At 39.8% G+C, this 22,344-nt stretch overlaps 1 protein-coding gene across 1 annotated transcript in view; it reads left to right on the plus strand.

Annotated features, from left to right (window-relative positions):
- Positions 1-22,344, plus strand: part of plppr2a (phospholipid phosphatase related 2a) — a 54,933-nt gene that overhangs the window by 14,369 nt on the left and 18,220 nt on the right. Inside the window, exon 3 of the mRNA XM_062439025.1 lies at positions 16,582-16,770. Within this exon, the coding sequence (XP_062295009.1) occupies positions 16,582-16,770 (189 nt within the window). The remainder of the gene's footprint in view (positions 1-16,581; positions 16,771-22,344) is intronic.

Consider the following 22,344-nt stretch of genomic DNA (forward strand, 5'->3'; position numbering starts at 1 on the left):
AAAACAACCCCCTGAGCGACATGCAGAGATTAGACAGAGAACACATCAGTGTGTCTTTGGCTGCCTGCTCCGTCTCTATAAATAGTCTTTTGTGTTTAATGGTGGGAACCACTCTGGTAGCTTCACACCTGTCAGAGGAAGACCCCTCCCTACATAATCAGACATTTTCCAGTGTAGGAACATACAGAGATTTGAACAGATATACTTATTCTCAAAAATATATGAGTATAAATGCATACCCAGTCAAATAATATCAAAGATGCATTCATCTTTACATGTTTTCAAGCCAATTTTATCAGATGTAACAAGAGCAAATATTTCTTTTGGTTTCCTGCTGTTAGATTTCACAAGCTGGACCTGCTGTATAATGCTGTGTGGCAGCTTTAGGTGGACGCTGTGATGCATAACAAACATAAGAGACGATCAAAACCTGCACACTGATAAAATAATTATAACTATTTTCTTCAGACTTCAGCAGCATGTGTTTCAGCATGTCTTTAAATAAAATAGTAGTTGGGGGTTTTATTGAAGCAAACATTATGATTTCACAACATCTTTTCTTCTTAATCTCCTGTATCAGCATAACTTCTGGAATTAGGTGGTTTTACTGCAATTGAATGATAAAATGAACGAGCCTGATATTGACACACAGTAATGCAGCTTAAAAAATATCATTGCACCAACAATTCAATCTGATAAGAATCATTTTCTCATTTCCAGGAAGAATTGTTGTCAGTTGGTTGAGGGTTGAAATAACGATGAACATTACTGCTCATTACTGCTGTACTGCATATTACATATTTACAGTCTTTAGTCCCGCCTATTGATTCCCCTGGTTAAAGAGCAGTTTTAAGGGTTTTATTCCCTTGCAAGAAACATGTCTCGTCAGGCGAATTGTTGCGAGCTGCTTCTGTGAGCACAAAGTTACACTAACCTTCATATATTTTCATAATCAAAACTATAACACTAAAAGCCAGGTTGTAAAACACCAGGATTTTCTTTTTGAAGGATGAGGCTGGTGTTCAAAATGTATTTCTGTCAACAAATCCCTTGAAAACTAACAATGGATCAGTCTATCTGTCAACACTTCATATCTTCTCAACCTTGTTTGTGGTTTTCAGCCCTGAGCATATTTGTTTGTACTGAAGATGTGAATCTTTAAAGCTGCATTTATCAGTATTTTCATTGTAACAATGGACTGAAAAGGGCTTTCTCAGCTCTACAGAGCACTTCAATCTATTTTTAAATAGGGCTGGGTGATATGGACAAAATCATATCATAGTATCACAATATTTTTGATATCTTTATCAGTATTGCAGCATTATTGTAGGGATGCTACTTTCATAAAATATTTACACAATGAGATTTTTTGATAAATAATCATCAGTAATGTGGATATAATGTTGAAAGGCAAATAATAGAAAAGCTAAATGAGCCTGGTGAGTTCAGCCTTTAAAACCAGGAAAATAAAACACTTACAGTATGCCATATCACGATATTACAATATATAGTATCTAAGACAGTATGTAGTCTCATATCATGATATCGATATAATATCAATATATTTCCCAGCCCTATTTTTAATCATTGTTTTATTTGCTGGCCTGCAACTCATCCACTCTCATCAGCCTCTTTTGCTTAGCAACCAGCTACTGAATATAGAGCAGCATTTAACAGCAATAGGGTCAGCATGTGTAAGGAGAGTGAAGACTGTACTAACCAGCAAAATGAACTGGAATAACTCACTAAATGTTACTTCTGCACAACTAATGGCTTCCCATCAGCCTCACATGTTGGTGTGTAGTGTGCTAATAAGCAAATGGAAAGTAAGAAAATTGTACTTGCTAATCATTAGCATGCAAGCATTTTAATGCTATCGTTAGCATTTTGCTGAAAGCATCGCTGTATTTAAGTGCAGCCTTACAGAGCTGTTGTCTTTCATGTAAATTTGACTGCTGGACCATTTGTTTGTTTGTCTGTGTTTATTCACCCCAAACAGCTAATGTACCAACCGCATGTTAGCTGTGACCTAGCTAGCAAACCAACCTCCTCTGTGACATATGTGCCTAAGATTGTGTTCAGCTTTACCTCTAACTGAACTCAAAACTTTTTTTTCCTGTTATTTCCCTCCAGTCTCGTTCCTTTTCCCTCTCGTCTCTAAAAACATTTATAAAGCAGGTCTCAAAACCCCAGAATTCGCTCAAGTTGAAACATTTCCAACTAATGTGAATGTGAAAATCTACTTAAGCAGGTTTTGACTGTACAAGAAAATCATATAGGTGGAATTTAGTCATTGTTTGTGTTGGTGTTTTGAGATTTGTTGAATTGAATTGAATTGAATAAAAATAGAATACCACACACACCACTTTAAGGCTGTGTTTCCTGAATTTATGCAAGGCGGTTATTGGGCTGGAAAAAACATCACCATAAACTACTGTACTGTAATCTGGCTACTTATTCATGCTGAATGTGTAATACAGATTGCACACTGTATGACTTGGCAAGCAGAAGAGTTTTGGAGCTTGAGGCAGCCAGTGGGCCTGTAATAGCTGTTTTGCTGCAGTGTAATCGCTGTAATGTGCATGCACAGGGTTTCCCCCATGGTGCTGTGAGCACTGCAGGGGTGCGTATCTGACCGCACTGAAGACATGCAGAGAGGTGGCTCCCCCCCACAGCTTGCATGGTTGTATTATTATACTTCATTAGCTGCTAAGGTGACCATTGTTAGCCAGTGTACATGGTCATTGGCAGGAGATCAAATGAGAGCAACATGAGAGGTATTTTTAAAAGAATTGGAGGATGATTAAAGCACTGTTGTTCCCTTCCGACTTTCCTTTCCCTTCAGCCATGTTCACATTAATACAGCACAAAAGCTCCCACTCTCTCTCTCTCTCTCTCCATCTCTCCATCTCTTTCCATCTCTTCAGTTCTCACCTCACCTGCCCATGAGCACACACACACTCACTCAGTAAAACAACGCTAAAAGGACGCAGGCCAATACTCTCAATGCAACCCTCTGCATTGCCAGTTCTCCTCTTCTCCTTCTTCTTTCCTTTTCATTCACTGGCACCACATCTCACCCCTGTTTCCTACCATCCTCCCACCCTCTCCCCCGCCCCCCTCACTGTTGCTGGGACGCTCCCTGAATGCACCATCGGTTCTAAATGAAACAGGCTTCTCGGCGCATCTTCCAGAAAAATGCAGCTGAATCAGGCACTTTTCAGTTCAGCACACTTCCAGTGAATAAAAGAAACTGGAGCATGCCAATTAATTCACAGCATTTAATTGTGCAAACAGACTAACATTTCAACACTGCTTTGTCTTCATCAGAGACCACCGTTGGTTATTGCACCATTGGTTCTTCCGATTACTTATTCCAGCTACCGTTCCCATACATTTTTCACTTTTTAAGTACTCCATCAAAACTTTTCCAGTCGATAAAGTTCTCCTCACACTCTCTCTGATTCTAATTCTTTTGTAAACAACTGACAAACCTCTCAGGGTCATTGTTATGTGGAAACCATTATTCAGCTTCCAAAGCCTATTCATCACGCTCTCCTCCCTTCTGTCAGACTTCTTATATGGATCGGGCGCCAAACATTATTGTTTAAATTAATGTAGCGGTTTGTCATCATTTGAGCAATATATCAATAAAGAGAGTGGTTGTGCATGTTAAAAAGGGGTGTAGAGATGAGACGTGTGGCATTTCTTTAAACAATGATCATATATGTGTTTTCCATAACTTACACTACATGATTGTACAAATGTAATCAAAGTTCAGATTCATATGGATCCATAAACAGAAATAGTATGGATAATGAGCCAAATATCGTTTTATTTCAGGCAATGAATTAGAATGAACTAATATTTCTAGTAACAAAAAACAGAGGTACTGATATCAATCATCAAACTTTTGATGAGCCACAGTAACAGATAATATATAGACAAGGTCAATAATGAGCAGATGGTGTCTATAGATGAATAGATGCTGCTGGATCATTAGGTGTCAGTAATGGAGATTAATGGCTTATTTAAACTCTACTGTTGCAGAAGAATTACAGTTGTTTAACCTGCATCTGGACATAGTGACTCATGAGTGTCAGATTTAACTGATTCAACTAAGGATAGGTTCAAAAAAGTGAGCAAAATTTCACTAAACCCTGTAAGAAACAGAAGCCGAGCTTTCCACTAAATTTTATTGAAGTCTGTTGAAATGTCATTAATTGTTTTGGGGGGGACGTTGCTCACTTACAGGCAGTGGAACAAGCTGTAAGCACACCATTGACAACATTATCATTCATCCATAGTCGTGTTTGTGTGTTCACCTGTTGTAAGTAAAGAATAATATTCACCCTCCTTTAGCTGTTTTCCACCAACTCCTGACGGTACTAAATACTGCACAATTTTCACCACTTAACTTCATTTGCCTTTTGGTGCTGGCCAATGCGCTTACCTGAGCTTTTTTTTGCTGAAAACAGCTGCCTGATTCTGCTGATGAGAGCTGTGAGACTCAATCAAAACATCAAAGTTGTGTGCTATAAAAACAATGAGCTGAAAATCATTAAAACACTCATTCTGTAGAGCGGAGAGAGGAACTGCAGAGTGGGTGATCATTCTTTGTTGGTTTATAATTTCAAGCAACCACTTTCGCTTTTTATGTAGTCGTCTCATCTACTGTTAATATGAAGAGATTGATTAGAGCGGCTTAACAAAAATGATAGGTGTCGTTCTTCGTAACAATAAAAACAAATGTCCAAAAGTCAGAGGTCGTAGGTTGTGGCTTTAAACCTGATAAAAATAAGTTCAGCATCTAGCCATTTTTGTCCTGACGGTCTATCTATTCAGTCGCTATTTTACCAGTTGATAACTATAATGCATCATTTTATTGTCGTCCAGCTGGAAGCTGAGGAAGAAGAGATATTTCACACTCTTAGAAAATGATCTAAATACTATTTTGGCTGGAACCCAGTTCAACACTTGAGCAATTTGTCGAATTTGTTGCTACATTTAGGGGTTATTTCCCACAGAGAATGTGTCTGCCTCAAGAATTTGTTTTTTTGAAGTTTTTTTTTTCCTTTCTGTCTCCCAGTCAGTTCAGTCCAGGTTTCGGCAGGGGGTCTCTCTTGTATTTAGAAAGACAGATTAGAGGTCAGCACAGCTCACTGAGTTATTCCAACATCCTGCTGCGAAGCTGTAATTAGCACTGACCACCTGTCAGTCTCCATTTCACACAAAAGAAGCCATGCTACGATGATGGAAATCTTCCTGTTTGTAAAATTGTGTCATGAATTTTCTTTAGTAAAGAAAAACAGAAAGGTAGGAAGAGATGTGTGGAGGTGTGTGGAGGTGTGTGGAGGTGTGTGGAGTGTGGGTTGAGTTGATGGTTGCACTGGCAAAGTGTTGGCTGGTAGGAGATTTTTGGCTCAGTAAATGAAACAGACTCCAGCTCTATAAAACAATACAAGGTCACAGTCTTCAAGGATCAAACTGAAATGATAGCAACAGAAAGCAGATACTGTATACCAACACTGTTACTACTGTTTAATAATTCATAATGTATCTGTGCTGTGCACCTTGTCATAGCGTGTAGTGTCTCTGCTGCTGTAACACTGAAGAACTTAATTGTTGAGTCCTGTTTCGTACTGTTCGCTGCAGGAAAGGTCAGAGCACATGAGGAAAGGGCAGCAGGTTTGACACAAACACATTATATTCACCCATTATGTTACTATTATACCGATCAACATGTAATTGTCAAGATCTGGGAACACAGCGACGGTGCAACGAGGCACGACTGATCAGGCGGCCTGTAAACAACCCAACAGTTTAGCTTCATTATCTAAAGCGCGATTTAGATTATTGGGGATAATTTTACCATTCGCCTTCCTTTTTTTTTTCTTTTTTTCCCCTTTTTTTTTTTACACAATTTTGGCAACATTAAGGTTTGTTTACAACCTTTTTTGGATCATGTTTCCTGCCCAATAACACTTCTTTTTAACAGCTATGTTCCCAGATCTCAGTAAATAAGGTGATGAGTTAGGCCTGTCACAATAATTACATTATCAACTTATCGTACATTAACGTAATTGTCGACATCATCATGTCTATATATGGACTTATCGTATGATACATGGACATGACCTTGACCTTAATATTGCCACACTTCATGTTAACACCTAAGAGGCTATTCATGTCACATTGGCTAAGCAAGTAGTGTCCTCCATTCCTCACTGTGACGACCTGAGTGGAGACTGCAGAAGTGTAACGTCTACTCTCCAATCCCATCCCCCACCCCACACCCCTTTCATTATTATGCTACTATTTTATCATTATATAAGCGATATAAAATGATCTTCAAATAACAATAATATAGTTTATCGCGATTATTTCTGAGACAATATATCGTCCAACAAAAGTAGTTATCATGACAGGCCTAAAATGAGTACAGTGTTATTTTTACTGACTTCCAAACCTACAAAAATGTAATAAACCACAAATACATCACAAAGTGCCTCAACTAAAACAAAACTGGGACAAATGGTGAAGAAATATCAAATCAAGTTAGGTCTAAACCTGCTTCCAAACACTCTGAACAGGCTGATACACATGTGCCCAGCTCAAACCACCAGAGAGCATTACACAACTCCCATTTGAACAGATCTCTTTAACCTCACCACTCTGTAGTCACTTACAGAGACACGGTCATCACACACACACACCAGTTAACCCCACATAGATGCAAAAACCACCTAACAGTAACCGAGCAAGGCAGGTATATTCATTTTTTAATTTTAACATTTCTACAAGGTGAATCGCAGTCTTCGCCTTTGATGTTGACAGCTCTGTGGATTTTGGAGCTGTGAGAGTAGCGGGAGTCTAGGAAGTAACAAGTCAGGAAAAGAAAGAAAGGAGAAGAAACACCAACCTTTCACCAACTACACAATTTCCCTCCACTCTCTAATATTGCAGTCTTCTGTACCTTCCTTTCTTATTGCCTGTCCTTCAACATGCTTCCATCTCATTCTCCCCTGTAGATCTGTTTTCTTTCCATCCATCCTCTGTTTCTGATTTCCTCCCCCACTGATTACCCTCATCCTCCCCTTCCCACTTCTTCCTCCCCTTCTTTCTCCCCTTTCTTTTTTCTTTTTTAATCCCCTCCTGCTTACTACCCTCCGCTGGGCTTCCTTTGCTTCTTTCCTCCATGGCTCCTGTCATGCTGGCCAGGTGCAGTGTAGCGTGTGTTGATGGCAGGCCTCTTAATGGACGGCATGTGTCTGACGGTGGACCCCTGTGCCTCACCGTCCTTCTGCTCTAAATCCTCCGTCCGTAAAACACAAAACTGCTCTTTCAGGCAACACCGCTTTAACAGCATCGAGGGACGCAACCGGACCTCCAGAGAAAATGTTCAAGAAACAGAACAAGACAGACAAACAGACATAGTTACCCTTGTTAGAGCTGTGTGGATGCTTCCATACTATATCCTGTGTAGGTCTATCTTGTAAAGGTGCAAAAAGCAACTTCTTAGTACAAAAAAATCTTTACTATTTCAACTTGAAAGAGCTGTTATCAAAGGAGATAAATATTGAGAGGACAGGCTGCTACAGTATTGCAGGTTGTACCACTGCTTTATATGTTGAGGAAAATCTATTTGATTGATTTGCAGCGCCAAACAGAAAGAGGGCAGTGTACATCCAGCTTAGAATGGGGAAAACGTCTCAATGATAGATTGGAAATGGTTGATTGGAAAAATCACCTTCACTTCTGTTTGTCGTCTTCAGTAAAGTGAAACAGAACATACACAGTCCTTTTTAAAAAAGAAGCAGATGGGTGTCTGGGTATTGTTGTCTTTGATTTTGAGAGACACCGGCTTTAACGATCAGCTTTTTCAACATCTGTATTTGTTAATTATATAGATGCTTCACAATCAGTGGGATCAGTACTCATTTGTGCATTAAAGGGACATCTCTCCAGTTTTGCACATAAAGAATTCCTTATTCACCACTCAGGCTGAGAAGATAAGCCTTGATAAGATCAGTGTTAAATGACCAGTGTGGATTCCTTCCAAGTGTTTAGGAGAAAGTATGGTTGTCGTGAAACTCACAAAAAATGCAAAAGGCCCTGTCTAGAGCCAGTGTTTGGTTCTTCTGTTCAGAGCTACTTATACACATTATACAAATGGAAACATACAGATTACCACCCACATGGTGCCCAGTTCCGCTTGAGGTTATTTGCTGTTTCATTGCCGCTGTCACTAAGTGCTTACTCATGGGAGAATTTTGGGTCTCTTTAAATTAAATGAAAGAGTATGGTGTAGACATGCTCTATGTGAAAAGTGCCTTGTGATAACTTTTGTTGTGATTTGGCGTTACATAAATAAGACAACATTTTTTATTATCTTCCACTTATGCCAAGTCCCGTCCACTAGATGGCACTAAATTCTACACACTGTGCCTTTTAATTAACTTTTAACAAAACGACTATGTTGCAGACTGGGATTATGGAGTTGAAAGAAATCGGCATGCAGGGAGGGGTCAACTATGGCTGCCATTATCAATACTCTGATGATTATTTTCTCGATTAAACATTATGTCTATAAAATGTCAGAAAATAGTGAAATATTCTACTCAAATAGGTGTAATTTCTCAGGATCCAATGTGACGTCTTTTAGATGTTTTGTTTTGTCCGATCTTCAGTCCAAACCCCCCCCAAAATATCCAGTTTACTACGATGTATGACAATTTGTCACATATGCGGACGAACCAGAAAATGGTTTTCCTTAGCAAAGCATTTTTTCCTTAAAAAATAATACATGTATTATTCAATTATCAAAATAGTTGATTTAATTTTCTGTCAAGCAAGCAAACAATCAATTAATCAACTAATTGTTGCAGCTGTAGAGCTAACCATAGGCACTTTGGACATCATGGGAAATATAGGATCCAGGTGCTGGCACTGCCTGGCCCTCTGCACACCCCCTCCGCTCTACTGCCGACGAATGCCACAGTTAGAGCTGAGGCTGAGCTGTGCAGAAGAACGCAGAATGCAGAGGAATGTTATGTATGCAATCTTGAGGCAGTGTCCTCTTTGTCAGTCCTGTAAAATACATGCCATTTCTCTGATTTAACATTAAGACTCAGCACCCATACACTAGCCATGCCTCAGTATGTTCATAGGAAGTCACAGCCGTAGTATCTAGACCAAGCCCCCAGGAACAGTGATGGGCTATGAGGGGATTTTGTCATAGTGGCTCCATTCTGTATTAAAGTATCACAGACTCCCAAAAAGAAATACATTTGGAAATACTTACATAGTACATACTTACAATAGTAAATGTGGAATTCATAAATCCAGCAAACACAGCAGTCAGTAGTGTCCAGCTTCTCAACCACGGAGCATGTCCAGTACTCATTTCTAATGCCTGTTACTTTTTTCCCTGTATGTACATTTGTAGTTCAACAGGCTGCATTTGTATGGTGCCTTTCTAGTCTTCTGACCACTCAAGGCACTTTTACACTACAAGCCACATTCATTCACCCATTCCCACACACATTCATACACTGATGGCAGGCTGCCAAGCAAGGTGCCTGCTCATCAGGAGGGTCTAATGCATTCACACACACATTCACACACTGATGGCACGGCAATTTAGCGTTCAGACTCTTGCCCATAGACGCTTCGACATGCGTCTATGGGTGGAGGAGCCAGGAATCTAACCTCCGATCTTTCGATTTTTGCACTGTGGCTTTACCTCCTGTGCTGCAGCAGCCGCTGAATGTAAAACTGAAAAATAAGAACCTACGACTGCTCATACTAATATGTCAGGCTCTCTGCTGTCCATGTAACGCTCACCTAGGTAATAGCTCTATATTTAGATTCATTCATCACAGAAACTTCTCTTCATATTAATAAAGCATGAATGTAGTTCATCAAGTATGGCTAACCTTGTAAAGCTGTCTGTCCTTGTTTGTCAAAAAAAAAGATTATGTTTTGGACTTGTGCAAGGATGGTATGTTCCTTTTATCCAGGTTGGGGGGTGGGGGGGGGTCTTATTTAAGAGCTATACTGAGCTCACTGTGGTGGGTCTTTCACATGCCGTTGGCTGTTGTTGCTCGCTGGACTCGTTCCTAAAGTGTTCCCAAAATTCTCTCCTTCTATCTGTGCTGTATTCTCAGGCGTCTTGATGTCACTGCTGAGACATAAACCTGTGCTGCCTCTCAGGGTTATAGTCACTGTGTCTGGGTGCTGTCTGTCAGTTCAGCAGTGGATCTCGAAATTTAGAGGTACTGATATAAAATATTAACCAACGTTAAAAACCTGGGTACGCTGCTAGACAGGAAGATTAGTGGAGGAAACGCTAGAGAGATGAGTGAGAAATGAAGATGTGTAGAAAAAACAGCTGAGACCAACAAGATCATTTTTTTAGGGGTAAAATGACTACAGAGGGATAACAGAAGGGTCCTTCAGCTGTGTTTTTTAAAGGCGAGGGGCATCATGGAGCAGTTGAAAGAAAAACACACAATGACATTTCTAATGTCACACCGCACACTCAGATATCAGGTAAAACAGGATAGTCATCTGAGAAAAGGGCAAACTCTCATCCTGTAGTGCCATTGGGAATGTGATGGTGCTCTGAGGGTGAGTACCCGCTGATGACTGTGCCCTTTCAGAGAAAGATAACATGCAGCCTGAGATACATTTTCTTGACTTGGTTTGAGGCAACGGAGACTGTAGGGACATTGTAACTATCATACTCGACTAATTGCATTGTTACATACAGATTAGGAAACGTGTCACTTAAAGCGGACATATGCTTTGTGGATTTCTGGTTTTTACACACTGTTGATGTTGGATATTTTTGCTAAACATGGTCAGAATCCCAAAACTTGAGGTTAAATTATGTACAAATCCTCCCTGCAAGTCAAAAGCCAGGGCTTCAACCTGTTCTGAAAACTTTATTTGCTAAATTTTTTTCTACCTCTTCTACCATAGAAAAAATAAGTTGACATCAGCTTGTCACACATGCACATAAATGGCCGTACATTCCATATCCTTGGCAGCTATGGTTGTTGCTAAGGTTCCACAGTATTGTTTGTGTTGTCTACTCTCATATTTTGAATCGTATTGCCAAAATATGCATTATATATACGGTTTACAAAGATAACAGATGATGACTTTTTGCCATTGAAATTCTTATTTGTAAGAGTTTGTTTTGTATTTCAGACCGAGGCAGATACAAAGAGTCTCCTTATTCTGCTGACTGAATTGACAACTGATTTTATCAACCGTAGCTGGGATAGCTAATATAACTGGCTGACTCAATAATCTTTCCAGCTAACTCATTTTGAAATGAGAGTCTTATAAAAGGGCTCTTAAATATTATCATGTTGTAATAACTTGGCATACAGAACATGATATCATGCTAAAAGACTGAGGCTAACGTCATACACCCCAGGCATAACGTTAGCATCCTGACCAATTGATAAAAGACATTGTCAGTGGTATGTTTTAAATTTTAACATTACATGAAAAAAGGCTAGACATCTCTGTTAATGTTGGCTTGGGGTTGCTGGCGTGTTAACGTCCCAAATACTAAAAAAAATGAGGACAGGGACGTTAATGTTAGCTTAGAGTCTCACAGCATCCAGATCTGACCTCCACAGAGTGCGAAGATCCTACACAGTTCTAATATAACTTGAAACCTTGCAAACTAATGTATTTAGGCTAATGATGTGTTCTTTGGTCTCGGAAATAACAAAAATAACCTTGCTAACAGGTGTAGATACTGTCGTAAGCTAGTAAGCCAAGTAAATGCATGTTTTTATCATGTAGAGCAGTGAAAATCGTATGTTCCGAACATTTAAATCGCAGTACCTTATTGTTACTGGTCAAGTGTTACTGAAGTGTATCAAAGTACATTTGCCTCAATTCTAAGTACATTCACTTAATTACTGTGCATTGTCTTTTCATTCATAATAGATCAGTTGTGAAGACCAGATAAGCCCTCTTCTTATCTCCGATGAGCCCTTTTCATACTGCCTCACAGAAATCAATGAAAACTAATTTCCTGTATGTCTTGTTCCTCTTATCCACAGCTCGTAGAAGGAGCTAAAGCTTGTTCAAAATACCTGAAATAAGTCAGTTTTATGTCAGTATGTAATGAGGCAAAGTCTGGTAATGGCTTGATAATCTGACAGGTATAAAGTATACTTTAAGCGGTGATATGAAAGGCAGGCTCAGAGGAAGATGCCAACATCCAAAGAGAAACTCCTCAGTCTACACTCCTCACGCTCGTAACAGGCAGCCTTGTGTCTCCCTGTGACAGCTCCGAACTTCAACTGTCTTAATGTGACCTTTCATCCTGACAAGCAGCATCTCTTTCTGCTATTGATCTGCCCTTCCATCTCCACGCTAAAATAGGTCAAAGTAGGACAGGTTCTTTACACTCCTGACTGTCCCCTTTTTTCTGTTAATGGCAGCTCCTTTTTTGATAAGAAAATTCAAAATTCAAAAAAGCAAAAGAGAAGAATACAGCAGCAAGTTGGACAAAGAGTGTGAAGGAGTACCAAATGGAGGGCAGGAGGAATATAAGGAAGTTGCCAGGGTCTAAATAAGGTGATGTCATCCACATCACAGGTTCTACAAAACAGCATAGAGTCAAAATTGGCACCAAAATAACAATGGCAACAGCTGGCTACTCTGGACACTCACCACTGGTTAGTTTTTAGTTTGAGGAAATGTGAATTTGTATTTAATTACAAGTATACTTGTATTACGTCTGGTGAAAATAGGGTTGGGTATTGGTACTGGATACCTTGAAGGTATCGACCGAAATAAATCGTTACCAAGTAGTATTGAAATGTCTCCCGTCAAACGATATCTGCAATTGATCCTTTTTGCAGAAAGAGTTAGAAAATATGACTGTATGGACTTGCTCACAGACAATAAACCCAAGTGTTAATGCGACATGTGGTTGGCTCACTGCCACAGCAGCTACAACCCGTCTGTGGTTTATTTTAATGCTTCTATTCACATGATGGATATTGAATGAAGTACTCAGTTGGTATCAGTATCACGTTAAGGGTACTCGGATTGGTACTGGTATCGTAATTTTTTTAATCAATGCCTCGCCCTAGGTGAAAGTGACTCAATACAGTCTACAGAAAAGCCAAAATTATAGATGAGGAGTCACCAAAAAAATGCAATTTTTCTATTGGCTTTTCTATTAGATTTGCACGTCAAAGTTGAACCAATGTTAACTCTGGAGCAGGAGCACGAGGCTGAACCACATCCCTGATTTTTTACCCTTTTCATTGATTTCCGTGGACATAAAGGAGGCAGGTTTAGCAGCCGAACTATATGAGTATGCTGCCGATTCTTTTTTTTAAGGTGGCGTCGTGAATCGCTGGTGTTCCTTCAGTTTAGCGTGAGTCAGAGCCAGTCACAATACCCTGGCTAAATGCAGGCGAGGAGCACTATGCTATCAAACAGGAAAACAAGGGAAGGCTTCATGAGTCACACATATCAAACACCCACACTCTCCCCCCCAAAGCAAACCCACCAAAAAGCTCCCATCAGGTGTGGGTGTGTGTGTGCAACCCCCCCTCTCATCTCCAACAAACACACACATAAACATAGTTAGAAGCAATGATTGCCTGCAGGATTTCTGTCCAACTTATGGTCAGAAAGCATGATATGAACACCAGCCTTACAAAAAAGACTGGTCTTTACTAACACACTCCTGTTGCAGAAGCGCTAAAAATACAGTATATTATAAAGCTGATTCCTCAGTCATTTCTTCACCATGACAACCACAGATAGCAAAACACATCTCTCTCTAGGGAGATACAGAAGAAGAATGATACAAATAAAGAAACAGGGCGAATTAAAAAAATGCTCCCATTGTGTATAAATACACTCATCCTGGTGTGTGTACACGTGACATCTATACATGTGCCTTTCTGTATGTGCCCGCGGGTGTTTGTTCTCACTTGCATATTCATACAGTACATTTAAAACATATTGGTGACACAGATGTGGGTGGAGTCATGTGTCAGGGGGGGGTCAGGTCCGGTCAGATTGATGTGACTGAGCAGAACATCCCAGAGGGCTTCAAACTGCCACACACTCAGCCTCGCTCTCGCTATCCTCGACTTCAGCTCCATTTAGAGTTTTCGCGTGAGTCAATTTTGAATTTCTTCCTGAGGGAACATCGGTTTGCTGATGCTGAACGGCGTCGTATCATATGGCTCTTAAAACGACATCAGCGCAGGTGATTGAAAGAGAGAGAAAATACTTGTCTGTACTTCAAGTTAATTATATTTGACCTCAACATTAAAGGTGCACTAATCACATTTTTTAAACATAATGGATCATATAAACAGATGTAATGTGTTGGAATTGGTCATAGTGGCAAACTCACAGAGGTTTTATCACCCGACTATCAGTTCAGCCTCTTTCAGCTCATTGTTTTGGTTTTACGGCCCACAAATTCACAGTTTTGGCTCATATCATCACTCTCATAGGACATATTTTCTAGTCACAACAGGCAGCTGTATTCTCATTAACAGGCTGTATGCTATCAGCCCAGCGCCAAACAGCAGACAGGCAGATTTAGCTGGTCAACATAGTAGAGCATTTAGCGGCTTAAGAGCCTGATGTTTGATGCAGGAGTCGTCGGGGACCAAAACAAAGACTAAAGGACATTGAATATTAAACTTGCATTTGTCTGGAGGACAGAAGCACAACTCCACATAAATCCTAATGTTGCTCTAAGTTTGCTCTCTGTTTGCTAACATGTTTGCTACAGTATATCAACTTTATAAGGACATAATATGTCAATCTTTCTGTTTAAAGCTTGTTATGCTACCTCTAAGTGACCAAACAATCTATTTTTACTGTTCTAACTGTTTAACAGGTGGTAAATATGTGCTATTTGCATAGAGTTGAGTTTCTTGTCACCTAGCCACCTGAGGCAAAGATGTTTGCACTGGATGTTAAGTGTCCCTTTGGGGCAGTGGGAACAAGCTGTGAAGTAAACACTGACATATTTACACCTTTGATAGTTAAGTGAACTTGTTAGCAAACAGCTGCTTATTTACTCATCCAACAGACACTTATCAATATCAGTGTTTGTTAGGAGTGATTTTTTTCTGGCTAATTGATCTCTTTTAGCTCTGATTTTCATCTCCACCAGCTCCTGAGAAAAATATGTCTCTTTAGCAGCTAAATGCTCTGCTATGTGCTTAGCAGCTAGTTGCTAAATGTAGTTGTTTGCTTTTTGCTGAGCTAAAAGACGCAGTAAGCATAGAGTTGAGGGGAACTGCAGTCGGATGAAATGTAGGTTAATCTTATCACATTTAATCCATCCTTTGTTAATATACTGTATTAAAAAGAAAAAAGAAAGATTATAGCCACTTGAAAGACCAGAATTGGCTTGATCTCATCTCTCACTGAAGCATAAAAGATGTCCAATCAGAGCGCTTTTTCTATGACAAACTGCTTCTGAAATTAAAGTGATCACAAAATGAAGCTGTAAATGTTAAATTAGGAAAGAAATTAATTGGGATGGGATGATAGGCAGGAAAAAAAGCATTGAAAAAACTTTTATTTCATCTTTAAAATGAATGTATTAATTAATCATTTAAAGACTGAATAGGGACAGAATTATTATTATTATCATTTTTTTTTTAAAAACTTTTTTCTTCAGTTAAAATAAAAGTTCAAATTTAAATGCACATTCATTTAATTAACTTATAACAGCTTTTTCTAAATTGATCAATTTATTAAATGTTATGTATTAAACTCTGTTGGCACACTTTAACACAACTTTTTCAAGTGATACCAACTCACTTGTACCTATCACCTCATCCAAAAACATGTCACACATTATGTATCATCGGTTCTAATTTTTTGCCTTTAAACATGATCGTTGAAGTTAGAAGTACTCAAAGGAATCAAACTTTTTAGTAGAGACGCCAGCTGATGGTTTGGACCATCTCACACACACACACACATACACACACACACACATGCTATCCACAAATACACCCACAGCTCAACTGTAGTAGATTCATAAGTGCCAGCAGCATAAAGGCTGCTCCCCCTTTCTCTCCCTCCCACTTCCCTCCCTCCTTCCTTTCTCTTCTCTCTCTCTCCATCTCTCTCTTGCGCTCTTTTTCTCTATCGCTCACCCGCTATGCAAGTCTTTGTTTTTGCTGCTTGTGTTGCCGCGGAACCCTCTTTTATTCTCTTTTTTGTTCCCGTTTTCATCTCATGAAGAGAGAAGCCTCCTCCTGTCGATTTCTTGTCGTGTTATCTTTTTCTGGCTCCTGCTCTCTCTCTTTCACTCTCCCTCTCTCTATCTTGGCTCCAAACACTGAACCTTACACTGTCTCTCTCTGTCCGTACATGCATCTCCTATGCATCTCCCCGTGGCTGAGGGGAACAGGGACTTGACTCTGCCCTCTTCCTCCCCCTCCCTCTCCTCCTCCTTTTCCGCCTCCACCTCCGCCCCCCTTCTCCTCCTCCTCTTCTTCTCTTCTCATCTTCTCGCTTCCTAACGGAGGAATAATGTTCTACTTCCAGCTGGTGATCATGGCTGGGACGGTTCTTCTGGCTTATTACTTCGAGTACACGGACACCTTCCCCGTGCACGTCCAGGGCTTCTTCTGCTACGACAAGACCTTCTCAAAGCCCTACCCGGGTCCGGACGACACCAGCAAGATCCCCCCGGTGCTCATCTACTCGCTTGTCACAGCCATTCCCACCCTCACGGTAAGAGTCGGGTATTTATAAGTGTGTAACTGAAGATGGAGAAATGGAGGTTTGAGAAAAGCATGCAGGCGGGCGAGTGTCTATGTTAAAAAAGGAGAGTGAGACTAAGTAGCATATTGATTCTGAGATGTTTGAATTGTTCATCTGCTTCTCATACTTTGTTCCCGTCTCTGAAAGTGCAACAGAAAGTGTCATTTTGCTTCCTACTTTGTATAATTTGTGAGTTTTTGCAGTGTTGTGTCTGCTGCACCATTGATATAATTAGCAGATTGGCAATCGGCATGGAAGTAACCCCCTCCATCCTTCACGTGTGTGTGTGTGTGTGTGTGTGTGTGTGTGTGTGTGTGTGTGTGTGTGTGTGTGTGTGTGTGTGTGTGTGTGTGTGTGTGTGTGTGTGTGTGTGTGTGTGTGTGTGTGTGTGTGTGTGTGTGTGTGTGCGCAGGGAAAACAGAAACAAGAATCCACTCAGACCACACAGAGATGTAACACGAATGGGCAGATAAGTCATTAGATAGAAAGAGACAGAAAGTGAGGAAACCAGAGGCAGAAAGAGAAACGGTCAACAACACAAATGATAGAGAAAGCAGCGGTGCAAAAGTTGGGAGTGGAAACAGAGTTATAATGGCGGGCAGCAGATGCTGTCTGAAAGGAAAAACTCAAGATGATAGGTGAGAAAAAGAGACAATGAGCACAAAGGGAGGCAATTTGGAGGGGGGCACGTACTGTGTGTGTGTGTGTATTTGTGTGTGTGTGTGAAAGAGAGAGAGAGTAGCTGTTGAGCCCCAAGTGAGACGGAAGGCAGTGAGCGTGAAATGCATAACACCTGGCACTGACTGAGCACTGACACAAACCTGAACCGCTTACATCCCCTACAGACCACAAAAAAACAGTAGACCACAAACCCAACCAGCCTACAGCCACAATACAAAGGGAACAAATCATCTGTACAGACTACCCCCACGGGCAAATCCACACCCTGCATTTAACAGCCAAAACAAGAATAATTTACATTGGCATTAGAAAACACACTCCTGTTTGTGTGCAGCAGTTCATATAATGTGGGACCACTGTGTTCAGTATTCCTTAGTTTGTCTCAAAGCTACAATACACTTATTAAATTAAGTTATATTAGAATGTAATTATGCTTTTTTCCCAAAGCAGACCAATTAATTGCGCATTATTCATCTAATTAATGCACATTATTTAAAATATTTGTGAAAGTAATGAAGTTTTGTTGTTAATGTTGATATTTAGGGACTGTGTGAAAATTATTAGAGTGGGTAGGGGGGTAAAAAAAAGGAGATTTTTTATTTTTTGGTTTAAAAATGACATTCATCCCTTGAGAAATTTGGAGCATTTGGCCACATGCAGAGAACATCTGTCCCATCTCTGGATCAGGGCTTCACTTTCATTCATTCACTGCAATAACAGTTTATTTAGCAGCTTCTCTAAATGAATAAAACTGCTACCATTTTCTTCTTCTTTCTTTCTTACTAAAACTGTTTCTTACAGTTGAATTAAAAAAGCTGTACCGTCACGTCATTACTTTTTAACATTTCTGATAAATACAGCAGTTGCACTTCACAGTTACTCACCCACATCAAGCAGACTACTAAACCTTTCCATTAGGTATAGTACCTGGTACCTGGTCCTTTTTTAGTACCTGCTCTGGTGAGGTTCCAAGCGAGCCGAGCCGGTACTAAATGTGACATCAACACACTGCCGGCCACTGATTGGTCAGAGAGTCTTCACTGGAAGAGTCATGAGTCGTCCCACACAAGAATCAAACCCGGCATTTTTAAATACCGGCAGCAGCGTTACAACCATAGTTACAGCCATACGGCAATTTTCTTGCTTTGTGTGTGACAAAAAGCCAAATACAGCAGCAAGTACACCACTGCCTCAATGTCCTCCATTGTTTATGTGTTTTGTGTCGCGTATAAAACGAAGTCACAGCAGTTTCGCGGAGCCGTGCTATGACGACCCCGCCCACGTTGAGTAGGTACTTTTTTGTAATGGAAAAGGTTGTTCCTGGTACCGTGTCGAGTCGAGCCGAGTAGTTCTAGAACTGTATAGTGGAAAAGCGCCATCACACCTGCTAATGTGCCGAAACCTGCGCTGAAAGAGGCCTTGGCGTGTATATAGAGCAGCAAGGTAAATCAAAGCAGTGACTCTCTGCGATAGTGCCAGTCTGGTGTGAATATGCTGTGCCATTTGCTGCTGGTTCCTGGGGAGCTTGATCTCTTTTTGCCCAATGCAGCAGAAAATCAGTGCCTAGTGTTTGCTGATCAAATGGCTGCACGGCACTGAAGCCAAGCCATCTTTAACAAAAAATTAAAGATCATTTATATGGTAGAATGTAAGAGGTTTGGATCTCTACCATTTTTATATAGAAAAATCCGTTTATTCTAAATATGCGAACTCCATCTTTATACTGCAGCACTTAATACAAGAAATGTAGAGATGATTGCTTATGTACTGCTTGTAAATGTAGGTTAGAATTTGGGCTTGATTAGAAGAAATGACTATATAAATAGGGAGACCCTGCCTGGCTGAGTCACTGAAGGTAATCAGCCACCAGTGTATTTGGGTCAATGCCAGAGTCCTCCAAGTCCAACAGAGGGCACTCTAGCTCTCTTTTAGCTCCCAGTAGGATCCCAACATCTAATTAAAATCATCAATCATTTCCTGAAGTTCCAGCACAAAGAGCGAGTCCTCTGCGTGGTAACTGAAACAGATCAGGAGGGACGGGGCATCTTCCCACCCCGGTCTGTTAGTCACATTTCTGTTCTTATTTCTGCAGCTATGAATAATATATCTTCTCATCCTTAAAGACATTTTCACCAGTTTTTTTATGTACAACCAGAAACGAATGCAGTCAAATGCATTATCCCTGCAATCATTGCTACTGTCATGAAGGTTAATTTTTGTGTTGATACTACCTTATGGATATTTACCAGTTGTAGTTTGTGGTGCTGTTGTATTGCAAATTGTCCATTTTTATTTGTAAAGCCCAAAAATCAACATACTGTCTTCACATTCTCATGAGTTAAGTCATTTTATGACAATTTCAGGAGAGTAATGATTAAATTGTGATAGATTGTGTTTTAGTGAGTAATGTCTCCATGATTGGAGTTGTGGTGACGTGGACACAACCACTCAACAGCTTCCTATCCAATAGACATTTTCTACACCTCTTCCCCCTTAGTTACCACACATATGCAGTGACATATTTACCTTGAAAGTTCGGAGTGATGTTCCCTTTTCCAGCTGACTCATTTTAAAACAAGAATCTTGTAAAAAGGCATATAAAATCATAATGACTTTTTTTACATAGCCCCAAAAAACTAAGTTACAAAGTGCTTCACAATAAAAATACATATATACACAACAAAATACAATATGCACAACATAGGGGTGTGATGACGTCACTTATTTTTTAAAGTCACCGTGTGGATCAATTGACCTTGTTAGATTGGGCGCCCTCGTTCTAGTTTGTGAACTACAGTAGCAGCTTCTACCTGCTCATAAGATCTCACCATCAGCAATAGCAGATGGAGAGAGGAGCAGGGGTTGGTCATCCTCAGGTCTTACCACTGAAAGCCTGAAGTAGGAGAATCTAGCACAGCTATGGTAGCCTTATGATGCAAAAAGTAAGATTAGTCATACTACTAAATTCAAACACACTTTATAAGTATGTTGTTCTATTTGGGTGATATAGGATTTGTGCAATTTACTTTTACTTCTTTGTTTTTTATCTATCCATCCATCCATCCATCCATCAACCCACCTACCTACCTTCCTGGTGGGGTGGAGGGGGCAAAACTTTTTCCGTGCTTGCATATTGCATACTGCATATGATAATTCATTCTTAAAGTAGAACTGAAGTGACATTCATTACAAGATGATTAATTAAACATTTCAAATGCACCTGCATTGTTTTGCATTTTGTGGCTTTCAGTCAAATAAAAAAACTATTTTTCCAGTCATATATTTTGTCATTGAAGTTCTCTTAAAAAATAATGTTAAAATCTGGTTTTGTCTCGTCTCGTTCTCGTGAGCTGAGTGTATCGTCACACCCCTAGTTTTTAGTATGGTATCATGCTAAAAAGAAGTAGAGAAATGAAATAACATTTTTCTTGTAATACAGAAATGAACTACTTAATTGTAGTATTTCAGTATAAGATCAGACTTGTGTTTGATATCTTAGCTTACATACTTCAATATATTTTCAAAGAATATTTTCACTTTTAATGTTAGAGGAGAAATGTACCCAGACTACTGTTCTTCAACAAAAGCACTGACTTTAAAGTACCAGTGTAACTATGACAGTCCCACAGTGGGGATGAGAAGCTTAACTTAAGCAGAGTGTAAATTTGGTATAAATGTTGATTATGGGATTATTTGACTTAAGTAATAAAAGTTGAACACATTCCTCTGATTTGACCATTTGCATAAATTTAAGAAAGATTGGATAAAATTTGAAGTGCCTGTAAACAAGTCACATTTTTCTCAGTTTGGACTAAACATTATCATACTTCTGTTTAGAGAGTAAAACTTTATGCACATAGAATACTGTTGAATTTTAGCCCGAGGCAGCTGTTGTATCTGTGACAACACTGAAAATTCTCCACACAGACACAGTTTGGTTCATTTTCAGGGCATCTTCCAAGTTTGCCTAATGGAGCTCGTAAGTCAGTTAAGTGCAGGATGAATTAACTTTATCCAGCACAGATTCAATCTGACAGTGTGTGTTCTTCTGTAAAAACCCTTCCTTTGATCAGTTTTGCTTTTCTTCTTTCCCTCAGTCTGTCTATCTCATGACTTTCCTCTGTGCGTACTGAGTGACATTATGAGTGTGCTGTATGTTTTCGTTGAGTTGAGCAGAATGTTAAACGGATTGAGTATATCGTTGAATCTACAGCAGGCATAAAGACATGGATTACAGGTTACTTTCAAATTGATGACATCACTTTTACTGCTGTAGTTCCCTCATAAAGCTTGAAGATGTAACGTCGAAGGAATCAACGAATATCTTGTATCTCAAACTTGAGGTTGATGCTTTAGTATTCCTTTACCACCACAGCTCTGAGCATTCCTTGTGGTCACTTCAACTCATGTACATTTGACCTTTTTGCCTTCATGTTCCATGCAGCACCATTCCTGTCTGTCCTATGAAATTTTAGCCTCATTGATGTTAAGTTTTGCCTTCTTCCTTTTGCTGAAAAATACCAGTCAATACATTTTTTCCTTCCCCCCACACTCTTTTATCCAAGATTGTCGTCATTCTCATCAACACCTCCTCTACCTCTGCAAACCCTTTGTACCTCACCCTTTCTGACCTCTTCCCACACCTATGTTTGTTTCGCCTTCCAATTAGCACATGCTCATCTTTGAACTGCTAGTGCTCGTCTGCCCTAGAATCTGCAGATTAGGTGATAATAAAACAGACTTCAAATGCACAGGAAGACATCAAAATGATATTCTTCTGTTCCACCTCCTGCTCTTTAACCGGAGATAAACAGGAGAGGTAGTCTTTTATGTAACAGAAGTCACACTGAGATGAAAGGCACT

Source organism: Scomber scombrus, chromosome 18 (genome assembly GCF_963691925.1).
Source record: "Scomber scombrus chromosome 18, fScoSco1.1, whole genome shotgun sequence".
NCBI lineage: Eukaryota > Metazoa > Chordata > Actinopteri > Scombriformes > Scombridae > Scomber > Scomber scombrus.